Here is a 17768-nt window from a genome sequence, read left to right as displayed (position 1 = left end):
AGACAGTCGACCTCTGGAATTAGTTAATCAGATATTACATCACTCTCTCACCAGCATACCGACATGGTCTCAGCAGACATTTTTCAACAGACCTCAAATGGGAGATTGACGATTCCTTTGTTAACGAGATGTTCAGCTCAAGGCATGGTATTCGGATGGACATCAGATGTACAGCATTCATGTTCAATAGTAGTTCAATCCAGTGTCAATCAGATCAGGAAGGAGTCTGCCAGGAAATATTATTGAGCCAAATGGGAAGCATTTCTCCTCCTTGGTCACAACATCATCAGTTGTTTCCAGAGTTCCCTGCTATCCTAGTTTACTGATTGACCCTTAAGACATCAGGTCTCTTTATCAGTTCCCAATGGGTCAATCTGGCAGTAATCAGCGCTTTTCATCCTCCTATTGTGGTATCAGTGGATGTTACTTACCTGTAACGGGAGGTTTTTTGAGATGTGTGGTCCCTACCTGTATTCCATTACCCACGCGATAGCCAGATTTGCAGTAAGAAAAGGAAGTGGAGATGTGTCAGTCTGCATTGTCTAATTATACTCTGTTTGGAGCACAAAGAGAACTACTACTTGTGTGTGGATCAACGGATGCGGCTTAGTAAAAATTTATGGACTCAGGCATATGGAGTACATGTGTACCTAGAGTGGAATACAGATGGGGAAACCATACATCTCAACCTCCCATTACAGGTAAGTAAACTCTAGTTTTCTTGACTTGCAGTGTAAAGAAAATTGTTTCAGCGGTCTTTGCATATTAGTCATCTGTGTAAATACCCATGTATGTTAGCTTTTGAATGTACAAGAATGCATTCTGTGAAAAACAGTTCAAGCTGGTTGGGTGGAGAAGATACAGTCTTGGAGTAAATTGTGTCATTTATAATAAATACCAGCATAAGCTTGGCACACCATCTGGAGTGGCTCACGACAGTGAGTGCCAGCCTCAGGGCAGACTGTCAAGCCCAGGGCAAAACCCCCAAACTGTTATATGTTCTGTAATTGAATTTCACCAACCCAGAAACAAGTGTGAACTCCTAAAGTACTATAACACTCTTACCGTGGAGTCACAGACAGTCCCCTTGGGTATTCCAGTCTATCTTGCTACCCAGGAACGCTGGACCTTGCTTACACCAAAAATCATATCAATATTCAGGTTACTCCTAGTCCCAAAAGACTAGTCGCTTACCCGTGTCAACTGTACTTCGATCTCAAATCAAAGAAAATGCTTGTAGCCAATCCTATAATTAACTAAAGATTTATTAACTAGGAAAAATAAATGAGAGTTATTTACAAGGTTAAAACAGGTAAAGATATACACACACAAATGAAATACAGTCTCAGGTTCCAAAAGTTGGTCGCAGCTGCTATAATATACATGCTTTATATGTCCTTTAAGGCTAACCCAAGCTAAACGGCTGGGGACTCCTTGCTTGTGCTTAGAAATCCTTGCCCCTCAGAGTTCAAGCAGCGGATGACCACAAGTTTCTTCTGGTCAGACATTTTTATTCCCCTCCCACAGAGTTAAGACTGACAGAATGCAAGCGTCTGAGCTGTCTTATCTTCATGTGAGTGGGAGGGCAATTGACATAGTCTTTATCCTTTTATGTTACACAATGGCTCATTTGATTTCAATGGACCCTCTTTTCTGCAGCCCCAGAACTTTACAGTAGTTAATGCTTCTTTCCTGTTTGGTGAGTTACAGAATTACAGAGATTTATAATGCGAACATTTGCTATTGCTCTATAACATTGGGTACAGATAAGTGAAACTAATATATGCGGCATCCTACGAGCATAAAGTCTAAACACATTCTTCTTACTCTGATATCTATTTGAACAATATTAACCAGACTGGTTTCCAGCTATGCATTTGTTAGTGTTGATTGGGGCCTAGTGCCATGGCACGTCTGGCAGCATCACAAAGCTAAACCAAAATTTTACAACCACTACAATAAAATCCTTGTCCCAGATATCATACACTGATTAATCGTGTAAAATTCTCATGGTTCTAACTGCTCAAAGTCAATCCAAACTGGATCTTGAGGATCTCAGCTGTTTACCTCTAACCTATATTCCACTTTGAATTTAAGATCATACTGTTTCTTCTGCTTGCAATGGAGGGTGCAGGACTTCTTCCGGAATGGATATCTTTATCTTTTAAATTGGATTGTACATTGTGGCTGCATAAAGAGACAAAGAACCATACTCTTACTGAAGCATCTCCATATCCCCAGCCTAGGAACAGAGTACTCATGTTTTACCTTTCCACTCAGCATTCCCAGTATGTCACTGAACTAACCCAGTTGTTTTTATTTCTTACTCTTTTATTTTAGCAATTCTTATAATATCCTTACTATAGAGAGGTGTTTCTATACAGATGCTTAGATTTGTTTCTGTAGAAGGGGATTAAAGCATCTAGAAGGAGAGGTAGAACATACTATGGGATTAACTAAATAAAAAAACCAGGAGGGGCATGGTAGGCTACAGGGAATAATAGTCTGTCTACAAATTCTAATGATATAACTGTTTTTTAGCCTTGCAAGAAGCTGAATCTCGATTTCGAGAAATAAAACTTCAGCGAGAAGCCAAAGAAACCCAAGAAAATGAACGTAAACCTCCACCGTACAAACACATAAAGGTAAGGTTTGAGGAACTCTGCTGTGGAGGAGAAAAAGGTGGACAAATTTTAAGTTGCAGAATTTATTTTGACATGTATGGATATTGAACTTAAAATAACTTTTTAAAAAATGCATTTCTCTTAATATTTGATCTCCAGCAGTGCCCTAGGGAATCTAGTCTAAATTGGACACAGTTCATGATAAACTCAGTGAAGGTCCAATCTTTGGACCAGGGGTGCAGATATCTTTGGAGAATGAAAGAAATAATTTGATCTGTCTTTGGGGAAAATAATATTGAAATGTTGGTGTGAGCAGCAGTGTTTTGTTTGGATTGGATGGGCAGTGTGAGATGGGGATACCACAAAGGAGAAGGTTGCAGTTGAGGCAAGAGGTAACCATCAGGACTTGGAGAAGGATCTTGGTGATAAATTTAAAAGAGATGACATTTCAAAATCTTGGAGAGGAGAAAGATGCAGGATTTAAGAAGAGCTATGAAGGTGGGGAAAAGATGAATCTGACACTGAAGTTACAATCCTAAGTAGTTGAGAGGACAATGGCAGTGCCTACAATTAAGAGGAGGGAATGAGAAGAGAGCTTAGGAGGAGGAATAAGCCTTTTTTCATCATGCTAAGTTTGAGATGATAGCAAGACATCTAGAAAAAGATTGAACACAGGAAGAGGTCACCATGAGAGATGCAGATTTGGGGGAAGTCAGCATGTAAATTATGAAGCTGAGGGAGCAGTTGTGCTCACTCAGAAACAGAATTGAAAGCGTCTGGAATGTTTAAAGTAGGCATCTGAAAACAGAATTGGGGTTGCTAACTAGTAGTTGAAGAGAAGACACTGAAAGATTCAATGGAAAGGTAGGAGGAAAAGCAGAAGAGTATACAGTCACAAAAACCTGGGGAGAGAATGATCATCTCTGAGGAGCAACAGGTGGATTAAGGAAATGTACAGAGAAAAGATCTCATTATCTCATTCCTTGTGACCAAGTTTATGACCTTAGTGAAAACAGAAAAGGTCACCAACAAAGTGAATTTTATATTCAAAGATAAGAGCCTTCAGTTAACAGATGAAAAGGGTTGTATTGGTAACCTAAGGACAAAAACGACAGATCCTAAAGACAAGAACGAGAGATGGCAAAATATATCAAGGAACTCTATAATGATGATAAGCCTGAAAAACCTCAGCTAGATGTGATTCAAGTAAGCCTGCCAGTAATGGATGATGAAATCATGTCATAAATAAAAAGACTTCTGAATGGAAAAGTGGTAGATTAGGATGGAATACCGATTGAATTTTTAAAAGCATAGGAGATACAAGCTTGAAAGGCCTGTCAAGAGGTAATGAAGAATGTTTATGACAGGAGAATTGCCAGAAAACTTTTTACAACCTCACTGTGTACAAATCCCAAAAAAGACCAACACTGTGGATTGTAAAGACTACAAAACAATCAGCCTAGCATCGCATGCTTCTAAGATACTTTTGTGAGTTGTTAAAGACCAAATACAAGGAAAGACTGGTAAGGAAATAAGTGAACAATAATAGTGTCAAATATGGAACGAGCACAATAAACACCATTATGAACTTGAAGCTCTTATTAGAAAGATCCGTTGATGGGGAAAATAGTATATTACGTTTTATTGACTTCCAAAAAGCATCCGACAGAATCTACAACTACAAATTGCTCAGCATATTAAGATCTCTGAGATTGATGGATATGAGCACCAAATAATAAAACAATTGTACTTGAAGCAGAAGAGAAATATAATGGGAGATTAAAAAAATAAAAATTTGAGAGATCAAGAGGAGAAAATGTTGTTTCATGTCACTGACTTTATTCAACATTTATTGAGAATGTTTGATTAAATGAGTCAAAGAAACAAAAGGTATTAAGATGAATCGATAATGGGCGAATTGCATTTGCTGTGCAGATGACAGTGCTTTTGGCTGATTCTGATGAAGTGCATGAAGATTATATATGAATATGGTCTAGAGTTGAATGCGGACAAGACAAAAACTATGGTGGTATACAAGGATACTGGGAAAATGTGCACACTTTCCAGTGAATGATGCAGCTGTACAGCAAGTGAAAAATTATTCCAATTTAGGAGGTGGCATTACAGACCATGAAAATAGGGATACTGAAATCAGCACCACAACAGTAAGACATTCTGGAAGAATAAACATCTGATGAGAAGGGACATAAATCTAAAGACTAAATTCCATCTCTCTTAAAAACTTAGATTTGACCTGTGTTAAATCACAGCTGTGAAACATGGGCATTCAAACAATTGATAATTTAAAAAACTACAATCCTTTGAATTATGGTGTAGAATAATTCTGAAAATATCATGACTAGACAGCATAATCTGAGAAAAAGTACTGGAGATGATTGGAACTGAGCAAATGCTGGTCAGTGATCTTATGAAAAGAGACAATTTAAAGAGCACGTTTTAGGAAATTTAGTGGTTGATGTATGTTTTATGGGCACTGGAAGGTATTGTTGTGACGGCAGAAGAAACATGAGGCAGAAAAAGATGATCTTGGATGGACGATGTGGTATCCTGGGTGTATCAAAAGGACTATTCATTCACAAAGACATTAGAAGAGGATAATACAGAATGGGCTACCCTGGTTGGAAATCTCCAGAAATGGAGATGCTATCTAAGGCCTGGTCTGCGCTGGGGGGAGGGAGGGGGTCAGATCTATGTTACACAACTTCAGCTACGTTATTCATGTAGCTGAAGTCGACATACTTAGACCTACTCACCGCGGTGACTTCACTGCTGCCACTCCCCTGTCAACTCTGCCTGCTCCTCTCGCAGCGGTGGAGTAAAGGAGTCGACTGGATAGCGCTTGGGGTCAATTTATCATGTCTAGACTAGACCTGATAAATCGACCCCAACTGGATCGATCGCTGTCTGTCAATCTGGCGGGTTGTATAGACATACTCTAAGAAGGAAAAACAGTTTCAATGGAGTGAAGAGTGAAAACTGGATTACATGGGGGTGTTTCTAGACAACACGGTCAAAGAGCTCTGAGGCGTTTGAGAAGGGTGTGATGGAGAAGAATTTGGATAAATAACTAGGGTCAGGAGGGTATTAGACCATGTTTGAATATAAGTGTAAGGGAATGGAAGAGAGGGAGTGAGAGAGGTCAGTAGCTAGGATGAAATGGGACAAGAGTTAGAGATGAATCAGAGATATGACTAAGTCCAAGACTGATGATGGAGAGCATGTAATGGGTTGTGAGATGGGGAGGAGAGCTTGTACTGGATAAACTCGTATACTTGAATATATATTAACCTATAAATGTTTTTTTTTTAATCTAACAAGTGTTTTAAAATAATATTTGAACTATTTTTGTTTTATTCAGGTGAACAAACCTTGTGGTAAAGTTCAGATTTATACTGCTGACATTTCTGAGATTCCCAAGTGCAACTGCAAACCCTCAGATGAAAATCCTTGTGGTTTTGATTCTGAGTGTCTAAACCGGATGCTGATGTATGAATGTCATCCACAAGTTTGTCCAGCTGGAGAACGGTGCCAAAATCAGTGCTTTACCAAACGCCATTACCCTGAGACAAAGATCATCAAAACTGATGGCAAAGGGTGGGGTCTGGTCGCTAAGAGGGACATAAAAAAGGTAGGAATCATGACATTTCTCAGTTCCTGATTATACAAATTAATATTCCATAATTACTTTGGGGGACATTTTATGTTGCACATAAAAGAAAAACATTTCAATCTTTATCTTTGAAAGGAATTTATTTGCTCAATCATGAACATCAATATAAAAAGAGTACTCTTCATTCCACCCTAATGAAGCATTGGTAGCTTGTGACGCTGTTGGTGTGCTTGGTATGTTCTTACTAGTGACATTCTTCTATCCGTCAGGGAGAGTTTGTGAATGAATACGTTGGCGAACTAATCGATGAAGAGGAGTGTAGGGCAAGAATCAAATATGCACATGAAAATGACATCACTCATTTCTATATGCTCACTATTGATAAGGTACAGTATTCTACAATTTTTCTTATTTGAATGTAATTATAATTTTAATACACTTTTGACTTCCTTTCCTAAGAAAAACAGTATGGAAGATAGTAGCCCAGAAGGCTTGACCTATCAATTATGCTTTGGTTTGTAGCCTCACACTCAAAATTATTTTCACTTTGTGGATGTTTGCTTTATTCAACACTTAGAAAAGAGGTGATAAGCATTTCTGGAAATGTCTATAGAAGATTCTTGTCATTTTTACTTTCTTGCCTGCAGCAAAGCACAGCAAAAATAAGCATATACCCTTTTAAAGTCATAGGGGAAAATTTATACGTTTGTTAGATATAGTAAGTCTGTGAATTAAAAATTAAACAGGTCACTTGAAAGGGGAGGGAGGAATTGTAACTGGCAGGGTAGGTCAGGTTTTTTGGTCTTCTAATCTGAGTTTTCAGCCATTACCTTTGTCTCTGTTTGTTTAAAGCAGGGATCTGCAGAAAGACACCCAGGAACACCATGCTCTTCTGTAGAAGCTCTTTCCAGAAGTACTGTCTGCATATTGCTCACTTCCAATCATCTTCACTATGCATAGTACAGTTCTCTGTGTCTCTGCAGATGCTCTTACTTTGACCTGTAGGATTTAGTTACTATCAAAGAAGTAGCTCATCACCTAATGAAGATTAAGCTATAACCATCCAGTTACTTTTCAGAGTAACGGCCGTGTTAGTCTGTATTTGCAAAAAGAAAAGGAGTACTTGTGGCACCTTAGAGACTAACCAATTTATTTGAGCATAAGCTTTCGTGAGCTACAGCTCACTTAAGGGGTAAAAATTGAACACACCACTACATAGTTTTAAATATCAATACTGGAAATTTGTAATTGACCCTTGATGTAGCCAACAGCCTGTAGTCATTAGAGTCAGTTTTTCATAGAATCATAAAATATCAGGGTTGGAAGGGACCTCAGGAGGTCATCTAGTCCAACCCCCTGCTCAAAGCAGGACCAATCCCCAATTAAATCATCCCAGCCAGGGCTTTGTCAAGCCTGACCTTAAAAACTTCTAAGGAAGGAGATTCTACCACCTCCCTAGGTAACGCATTCCAGTGTTTCACCACCCTCCTAGTGAAAAAATTTTCCTAATATCCAACCTAAACCTCCCCCACTGCAACTTGAGACCATTACTCCTTGTCCTGTCATCTTCTACCACTGAGAATAGTCTAGAACCACCCTCTTTGGAACCACCTCTCAGGTAGTTGAAAGCAGCTATCAAATCCCCCCTCATTCTTCTCTTCTGCAGACTAAACATTCCCAGTTCCCCCAGCCTCTCCTCATAAGTCATGTGTTCCAGACCCCTAATCATTTTTGTTCCCCTTCGCTGGACTCTCTCCAATTTATCCACATCCTTCTTGTAGTGTGGGGCCCAAAACTGGACACAGTACTCCAGATGAGGCCTCACCAATGTCGAATAGAGGGGAACGATCATGTCCCTCGATCTGCTGGCTATGCCCCTACGTATACATCCCAAAATGCCATTGGCCTTCTTGGCAACAAGGGCACACTGTTGACTCATATCCAGCTTCTCGTCCACTGTCACCCCTAGGTCCTTTTCCGCAGAACTACTGCCTAGCCATTCGGTCCCTAGTATGTAGCGGTGCATTGGATTCTTCGTCCTAAGTGCAAGACCCTGCACTTATCCTTATTGAACCTCATCCGATTTCTTTTGGCCCAATCCTCCAATTTGTCTAGGTCCCTCTGTATCCTATCTGTACCTGCTACCGTATCTACCACTCCTCCTAGTTTAGTATCATCCGCAAATTTGCTGAGAGTGCAATCCACACCATCCTCCAGATCATTTATGAAGATATTGAACAAAACCAGCCCCAGGACCGACCCTTGGGGCACTCCACTTGATACCGGCTGCCAACTAGACATGGAGCCATTGATCACTACCCGTTGAGCCCGACAATTTAGCCAGCTTTCTACCCACCTTATAGTGCATTCATCCAGCCCATACTTCAACTTGCTGACAAGAATACTGTGGGAGACTGTGTCAAAAGCTTTCCTAAAGTCAAGAAACAATACATCCACTGCTTTCCCTTCATCCACAGAACCAGTAATCTCATCATAGAAGGCAATTAGATTAGTCAGGCATGACCTTCCCTTGGTGAATCCATGCTGACTGTTCCTGATCACTTTCCTCTCCTCTCCTCTAAGTGCTTCAGGATAGATTCCTTGAGGACCTGCTCCATGATTTTTCCGGGGACTGAGGTGAGGCTGACTGGCCTGTAGTTCCCAGGATCCTCCTCCTTCCCTTTTTTAAAGATTGGCACTACATTAGCCTTTTTCCAGTCATCTGGGACTTCCCCCATTCGCCACGAGTTTTCAAAGATAATGGCCAATGGCTCTGTAATCACAGCCGCCGATTTCTTTAGCACTCTCGGATGCAACGCATCCGGCCCATGGACTTGTGCACGTCCAGCTTTTCTAAATAGTCCCTAACCACCTCTTTCTCCACAGAGGGCTGGCCACCTACTCCCCATGCTGTATTGCCCAGCGCAGCAGTCTGGGAGCTGACCTTGTTCGTGAAGACAGAGGCAAAGAAAGCATTGAGTACATTAGCTTTTTCCACATCCTCTGTCACTAGGTTGCCTCCCTCATTCAGTAAGGGGCCCACACTTTCCTTGGCTTTCTTCTTGTTGCCAACATACCTGAAGAAACCCTTCTTGTTACTCTTAACATCTCTTGCTAGCTGCAGCTCCAGGTGTGATTTGGCCCTCCTGATTTCATTCCTACATGCCCGAGCAATATTTTTATACTCTTCCCTGGTCATTTGTCCAATCTTCCACTTCTTGTAAGCTTCTTTTTTATGTTTAAGATCCGCATGGATTTCACCGTTAAGCCAAGCTGGTCGCCTGCCATATTTACTATTCTTTCGACACATCGGGATGGTTTGTCCCTGTAACCTCAATAGGGATTCCTTGAAATACAGCCAGCTCTCCTGGACTCCTTTACCCCTCATGTTATTCCCCCAGGGAATCCTACCCATCAGTTCCCTGAGGGAGTCAAAGTCTGCTTTCCTGAAGTCCAGGGTCCGTATTCTGCTGCTTACCTTTCTTCCCTGTGTCAGGATCCTGAACTCGACCAACTCATGGTCACTGCCTCCCAGATTCCCAACCACTTTTCCTTCCCCTACTAATTCTTCCTGGTTTGTGAGCAGCAGGTCAAGAAAAGCTCCCTCCCTAGTTGGCTCCTCCAGCACTTGCACCAGGAAATTGTCCCCTACATTTTCCAAAAACTTCCTGGATTGTCTATGCACCGCTGTAGTGCTCTCCCAGTAGATATCAGGATGATTAAAGTCGCCCATGAGAACCAGGGCGTGCGATCTAGTAGCTTCTGCAAGTTGCCGGGAGAAAGCCTCATCCACCTCATCCCCCTGGTCCGGTGGTCTATAGCAGACTCCCACCACTACATCACTCTTGTTGCTCACACTTCTAAACTTAATCCAGAGACACTCAGGTTTTTCTGCAGTTTCATACCGGAGCTCTGAGCAGTCGTACTGCTCCCTTACATACAGTGCTACTCCCCCACCTTTTCTGCCCTGCCTGTCCTTCCTGAACAGTTTATAACCATCCATGACAGTACTCCCAGTCATGTGAGTTATCCCACCAAGTCTCTGTTATTCCAATCACGTCATAATTCCTTGACATCACCAGGACCTCCAGTTCTCCCTGCTTGTTTCCAAGGCTTTGTGCATTTGTATATAGGCACTTGAGATAACCTGCTGATCGCCCCTCATTCTCAGTATGAGGTAGGAGCCCTCCCCTCACAGACGTTCCTGCCTGTGCTTCCTCCCGGTATCCCGCTTGCCCACTTACCTCAGGGCTTTGGTCTCCTTCCCCTGGTGAACCTAGTTTAAATCTCTCCTCACTAGGTTAGCCAGCCTGCTCGCAAAGATGCTCTTCCCTCTCTTCGTTAGGTGGAGCCCATCTCTGCCCAGCACTCCTCCTTCATGGAATACCATCTCGTGGTCAAAGAATCCAAAGCCTTCTCTCCGACACCACCTGCGTAGCCATTCGTTGACTTCCACAATTCGACGGTCCCTACCCCGGCCTTTTCCTTCCACGGGAGGATGGACGAGAACACCACTTGCGCCTCAAATTCCTTTATCCTTCTTCCCAGAGCCACGTAGTCCGCAGTGATCCGCTCAAGGTCATTCTTGGCAGTGTCACTGGTGCCCACGTGGAGAAGCAGGAAGGGGTAGCGATCCGAGGGCTTGATGAGTCTCGGCAGTCTCTCCGTCACATCGCGAATCTTAGCCCCTGGCAAGCAGCAGACTTCTCTGTTTTCCCAGTCAGGGCAGCAGATAGATGACTCAGTCCCCCTGGGGAGAGAGTCCCCAACCACCACCACCCGCCTCCTTCTCTTGGGAGTGGTGGTCGTGGAACCCCCAACCTCAGGACAGCACATCTTATGCCTTCCAACCAGCGGAGTCTCCTTCTGCTTTCTCCCCCCAGACGTATCATCTGGTCCACTCTCTGCAATGGTACCTGTGGAGAGAACATGAAAACGGTTACTTACCTGTGTCTGCATTGCTGGTACCTGGACATTCCCCCTTCTTCTTCTGGAGGTCACATGTTGCCAAGCTTCTTCACTGGCCTCTTGGCTCCACTGTGCAACCTGCTCTAAATCTTTAGAGCTTTGTGCCCGTAGAAGCATATCCTGACTTTTGTCCAGAAAATCCTCAGATTCTCGTATGCAATGCAGGGTCAATATCTGCTGCTCCAGACCTTCGATCTTCTCTTCCAATATGGATACTAGCGTGCACTTTGTACAGACAAAGTCGCTTCTGTCCTGTGGAAGAAAGACAAATATGGCACATCCTGTGCAGGTAACAACAGCTGAACCCCCGCCCTCCATATCACCTTCCTACTATGAGCTTCCTCAGAGAAGCTGACAAGATGTAAGCCTCACTGGGCTCAACCCAGGCGAACTCGAAGGCAAACTCCTGCTGTGTGCTGCTCTGCTGTTCCCCGCCGCTCAGCTGGTTTGCGGAGCTCTGGCTATTTTTAAACAGTGAAACAAACAAACAGATACCCCCAATACCCGCCCCCTGCAGGCTACCACCTAATCAGGCACTCGCTCAGGCTTTCAAACTGCCCTCCCAGCAAACACACACTCGGATACTCACTCAGCAAACATGCACTCGGATACTCACCAATCCCAGGCAAACTCCTGCTGTGTGCTGCTCTGCTGTTCCCCGCTGCTCAGCTGGTTCGCCGCTGCTTCAAAAATATCCATACATTTGCGTGCCCAGCATGTGCATGCAGATGTGATAACTGTATGCAAATGACCAGTTAAGCCTGTAACTGGCCATTTGCCGACAAAGTTATTAGATTTACACACACACAGGCAGAATAATTACACGCATGCAATATAAACTGGCCCTAAATTACAAGGATGACGTTTTAATAATTCTTTTAAATACTTTCCTTTTCTGATACGTTGCTTTTGAAATAACAGCAGAATGCAACAAATTAGTAAGTAATTTTGCCTCCCAACTCAGTAAAGTGTAACATAAAGTCTTCGTCCGCTGCCCAGCTTCAAAAAATTAAGAACTCTGAATCTATTATTCCTGTCTTAAACTATTGTTCTACCTGAAAGATATAATGGTACTGTGTTTTTCACATAAGTTTTTGATGGGTCTGATCTCATAGGATGCCAAAAGACTTACCTAAATATAGAGGACTCTTAAACAGCTCTTCAAGGAGTCATGTTTTCAAAACTATTTTGGGCTACTTTCATTATTTCATTTTTTTATTGTATGTGATGTCTTTGGGGTTGTGGAAATTAAAAGACCACTGGGTGTAAGGATGCAGTTGCTTAAAGACAGGTTTCAGAGTAGCAGCCATGTTAGTCTGTGTCCACAAAAAGAACAGGAGTACTTGTGGCATCTTAGAAACTAACAAATTTATTAGAGCATAAGCTTTCATGGGCTACAGCCCACTTCATCGGATGCATAGAATGGAACATATAGTAAGAAGATAGATAGATAGATATACACACACTCATACAGAGAAGGTGGAAGTTGCATATCTATCTATCTATCTACTTACTATATGTTCCATTCTATGCATCCGATAAAGTGGTCTGTAGCCCACAAAAGCTTATGCTCTAATAAATTTGTTAGTCTCTAAGGTGCCACAAGTACTCCTGTTCTTTTTGCACTTGCTTAAAGACAATTTACTAAACATTTTTTTTGGCTTGGACAAGGATAATTTTTTTTTAAGAAGTCTGTGAGGAACTTGTAATGCCTGCAAACAAGTGGTTAATTGACAAATACTATTTAATACGGTATTTTCAAAACATAAGTGTTTCAAATATAGAGTTAAAAGTAAACTGATTAATTTGTGTTTTTATTTTTTGAAGCTTTTACCTGTATAAATCAGCATGCTCATAAGCAAATCTATCCTGCCATGTGACTGTGATAGATGTTGGAAAAATGTGAGCAAGATCATGAGTATTGCTTTGGGAGTGTCTCATTCCAGTTTATGAGAGACACAACAGTTTTCAGTACAACATGTAAAGTTGAAATGTTTGCATGCTTTTGGGTGAAAAGAGCATTCATATCCTTCAAAAATTACATGAACACTTTAAAATAACTTATGTAATTTCTTCTGATGAATAAAATTTTCATCTTATTACTCTTTAATTTCCAGGACCGTATTATTGATGCTGGCCCCAAAGGAAACTATTCTCGTTTTATGAATCACAGCTGCCAACCAAATTGTGAGACTCTAAAATGGACAGTGAATGGAGACACTCGTGTAGGCCTGTTTGCTGTGTGTGATATTCCTGCTGGTGTGTAGGCTTGTGTTTTAATACATGAAGTTTAAACCTACTGCTACATAAATCTTTGTTGAATTTCTGTCAAATGAGAAATTTCTGTCATAACAAATCAAGTTATGGTTTGATTTAACTGATTAAATTCAGAACAAGTGTTCTTCAGGGAGCTCAGTTTGTTTTCTTTTCGTAGAAAAGAGAATGTGGATTCATTCATTTCCTTTAGTAAGTTCATCCTTATTATTGCACCTTAGACAACCCTAGAAAAGGATGCTTTTTATTATTGCTTATTATTTGTATCATGGTAGCTCCTACAAGCCCCATTTAGTATTGGGGTCCCACTGTGCTGTGCTCTTTTACCAATACATAGCAAAAGATGGTCCTTGTCTTAAAAATAATTTTGTTCTTTGAGATGAGATTTAGCATGTGGGTGTAACAATCAGAGTGGGGAAGGGAGGATGTAACAAACAGTAATAAAAACATGTTTACATAGGCCAGCTGTGTGCACACCTGGATGGTTTCACATCAGTTTATATAAAATGTATAATTGAATAAGATAAATATTAGAAGTCTGTACTGGACGTCTACCTAGTCATTATCAATGTTTGTGAACTATACAGAGGGAAAATCTGATCAGAGACCAGACACTAAAATGGGAGAAGCAGAGTAGAACATTTACTTGTGGATTAACTGTTGATGTATTTTGTTGTTCTGTATTTCTCATTTATTAAAGGGAAATGATAAACAGTCTCTTATCTTTTGTTCAGGGACAGAGCTGACTTTTAACTACAACCTTGACTGTCTGGGCAATGAAAAAACTGTCTGTAAATGTGGTGCCCCAAACTGCAGTGGATTTCTTGGGGATAGACCAAAGGTATGTAAAGTGTAGTCTGAATTTAAAAGTATCATCCTTCAAAACTAAAACTAAGTTAAAAATATTGTAAGTATTCAAAAATGCATGTGGCAGTATGTATGTTTTAGTATATGGGAGTTGGAGGGGGGTTATATTGTATGAAAACTTTAGCAAATAAAGTAACATCCTCTAAAAACGATCAGAGATCTGCTCCTGAGATCCATAGCAATTGCTATGTGGGAAATAGTACCATATATCCCTCCCTCTTTCTGAGCGGTGTGTGTGTGTGTATACGTGTATGTACATTATGCTGTCCACTTCCTTCATGGGAAGGTGTGAACATTATGTTGTCATCAGATTTTTCTATGCAGAGGTTCAGTGGGACTGGTGAGGTTTCTGCTGCTGCTTGCCTCCCCTTTGAGGGGTGCTGAAGATATACCCCTACCAGGAAAAGACTGAAGATTTTGCCATTGGATAAGATAACCTCTCCCTCTCAGTCGTCTCTTTTATTCCCACATATCTTAAAATATGTGAACGGGAACTGATTTCCTGAGGGAATTTCCTCAAAACTTTCTAAGCACCCTGAAATTTCTTCAGGAGACATCCCCTTAGTAAAACTTAACTTCTCTCTATGTAGAAGTGGGGAGAAGCTGAGTTGGCTCAGCTATTAGGGGAGAGGCATTGATAGACCAACTGTCATTAGATCCTGAAATCAAGTGGAAAACATAGGTAGGAGGAGGCACAGCGAATAGCCTTCCACTGTTGCATGTCTCCTTTAGAGTGTGGCAGAAAGGAAAGGATGTTAGAAGCAGTCAGAAATTGAGCTGAGAGCTCAGGCTATTGGTGATTGAGGAACTGGCAAGAGCACTGTGAGTGGGGGGGAGAAGATGCTGACTTTTTTTTTTTTTTTTTTAAATCACTGCAACAAGCTTCCCACGTCAGTTTCACATTTTGAAATGTATCTTCATAAAGAAAAAACAATAGACTTTCTTTCTTAAAATGGAAGTTTAGGTCTCCAATAGTTGCTTGGCCCCTTTTTAAAGTCCACCATAGCCCAACAGGCTATTCTGACATAGTTTACCAGTACTTCCTCCTCTGAACATTATAATTTTGTGCACTAGATTTCTCAAAGTTATTTCAGTAAAAGCCCATATGAATTTTTCTGAACGAGCAGTTTTGAAGTATTTGAAATGTAACTGACATCTGTGTTTTTTCTATACTATATACAGGAATGGCATCTTAATCACCTCAAATTTGGTCAAAAATTGTAATCTGGGCACAGGCCAAATGCAAAAATGAAGTGAAAATAACCTGTATTGCAGTTTTTAGGGGGAAATGGCAGAGGAAAGGAAAATCAGGCTCCTAAAGGAAAGAAAGTTTTAACCTTAATTATGGAGAGGCTACTGTCTAATATTTGGTCCTTGATATTGCTCAATGCTAGACGTTTCAGAGGGAGGATGTAAAACCTCCACAGTGCCCCTAGTTATACATTTTTAGAAGAGTTTTTTCACTCCAGCTTGAGATCAGCTCACACACAGAACCCTGCAGAAATTAAACATCACGGGTCAGTTTTGGCAAGGTTTCTGGTTTGCTTGGTAAGGTGGGCTTATTTGAACATGTTTTAATGCAGCCAAATGCGAGGTTATATGTACAGCCAGGATCAAAATATGTAAGTCGCTCATGGGAGATAACCATCTGAACATGGGCTCTCAGTGTAATGCTATGACTGACCACAAATTTGATCCTTGGATGTATAACCTGGGGAATATCCAGTAGAGATGCAGTATTACCTCTGTATACAACATCAGTGAGACCATGGAATAATGTGTCAATTTCTGGTGTCCTCTCTTCAAAAACATTTTGAAAAACTGGAAGAGGATCAGGAAAGAACAGTAAGAGTGATCTGAGGTCTGGAAAACCTACTCTACAGTGAGAGACTAAACTAAGCTTGGTCTATTTAGTTTATTAAAGAGAAGATTTATAGGCGACTTGATCATAATCTGAGTGGAGGAGATTCCTAATAATAGAGGAGCCTTTAAGCTAAAGTCATAACAAGATTCAGTGGCTGGAAGTTGACGCTACATACATTCATATTGGAAATAAAGTACAAATTTTTAACAGTGATAATAATAAACCATTGAGACAACACATCTTGGAATGTGGTGGATTACTATCCCTTGAAGTCTTTAAATAAGATGGGATGTCTTTCTAAAAGATATATGCTCTAGCTCAACCAGACATTAATGGGCTTGATGCAGGAAGTACTGGATGAGTTTACGTGACCTAGATTTAGCAGATCAGATTATAAAATTGACCATTTTTCCTTTAAAATCTGAGACTGTTGTAACTTTTTTTTTTTATAGCTATCATAACTGCAGATGTTCTCCTTAATTCAAGTGACTGTCTAAAAATATTTTTATGCAACATACAATTAGCTGGCAAACTCACTGGCTATGTTTCTAGGCTATTGCAGCAAATATGTAAGAAAGTTTTGAATTTTTTTAAATCCATTTTATTTTTGTTGCCTTTTTAATATTGAGTGCTCCTCTTGATCTTATAACGTGGAAAGGATTATGTAGGAATACCCACTTAGTTTCTCGATATCATTTATTTTATATGCTGCCACTCTTCTGCTTTGTAAAATATAGTTCTAACATTTTTTTCTATGTATTCTTTTGGTACTGCTAGAAAAACTTGAGAGCCCCAGAGACTGAAGTCCTCTATCTACCAAACATGCACACATGGGTGGCAGTAGGGCAGGCTTCTTCATAGTGTCCTACTAATGCATTGTCTCAGCTTTGACTTTGCAAGGACATCATCTCGCGATAAGAGGGTATCCCAGTAGTGAATCAAACCTTGGCCTCCCTGTTGTGACTACCCATGAGGAAGTCTGTTAATGCCAACATATGGGAACTGGGAGCCCAAACTGTCTTAATCTCTTCTAGCACAGAAACCTTGCATGCTGCAATCATCCTTCTTTCCCTTCTCTGGCCCTTTTTAGTACTGCAACTTAATTATTTAAAGATCAAGTGACCAGATCTGTTTACCTTTTTAAAATGTTTCTTTGAGTTATTTCCAAATATTTTTTCAAAATTGGGATCTAAAAACTTGTAATTTCCTTCTTTAGAATTCTTCCACTAATTCTTCAGAGGAAAAAGGCAAAAAGACCAAAAAAAGAACTCGGAGACGTAAAACAAAAAGTGAGGGAAAGAAAGAGTCTGAAGATGACTGTTTCCGTTGTGGGGATGGAGGTCAACTTGTATTGTGTGATAGGAAATCCTGTACTAAGGCATACCATCTCTCCTGTCTTGACTTGGTGAAACGTCCTTTTGGTGAGTAAAGCATTTGTGAAGGGTGGGGAAGGAAGGAACCTATATATAGTAAACTACTGTATTGAAATATGTCTCATACAGTGCTTGCAAAAATATTCATTTATACACTGCACCTTTTC

At 40.7% G+C, this 17768-nt stretch overlaps 1 protein-coding gene across 1 annotated transcript in view; it reads left to right on the top strand.

The window, feature by feature from the left end:
• Nucleotides 1-17768, top strand: part of NSD2 (nuclear receptor binding SET domain protein 2) — a 150060-nt gene that overhangs the window by 124064 nt on the left and 8228 nt on the right. Inside the window, exons 16-21 of the mRNA XM_077816182.1 lie at nucleotides 2542-2645; nucleotides 6004-6273; nucleotides 6525-6641; nucleotides 13341-13482; nucleotides 14232-14338; nucleotides 17445-17649. Coding sequence (XP_077672308.1) covers nucleotides 2542-2645; nucleotides 6004-6273; nucleotides 6525-6641; nucleotides 13341-13482; nucleotides 14232-14338; nucleotides 17445-17649 — 945 coding nt within the window. The remainder of the gene's footprint in view (nucleotides 1-2541; nucleotides 2646-6003; nucleotides 6274-6524; nucleotides 6642-13340; nucleotides 13483-14231; nucleotides 14339-17444; nucleotides 17650-17768) is intronic.

The sequence above is a fragment of the Eretmochelys imbricata genome, chromosome 4 (genome assembly GCF_965152235.1).
Source record: "Eretmochelys imbricata isolate rEreImb1 chromosome 4, rEreImb1.hap1, whole genome shotgun sequence".
NCBI lineage: Eukaryota > Metazoa > Chordata > Testudines > Cheloniidae > Eretmochelys > Eretmochelys imbricata.
This window is presented reverse-complemented; position numbering and strand designations above follow the sequence as displayed.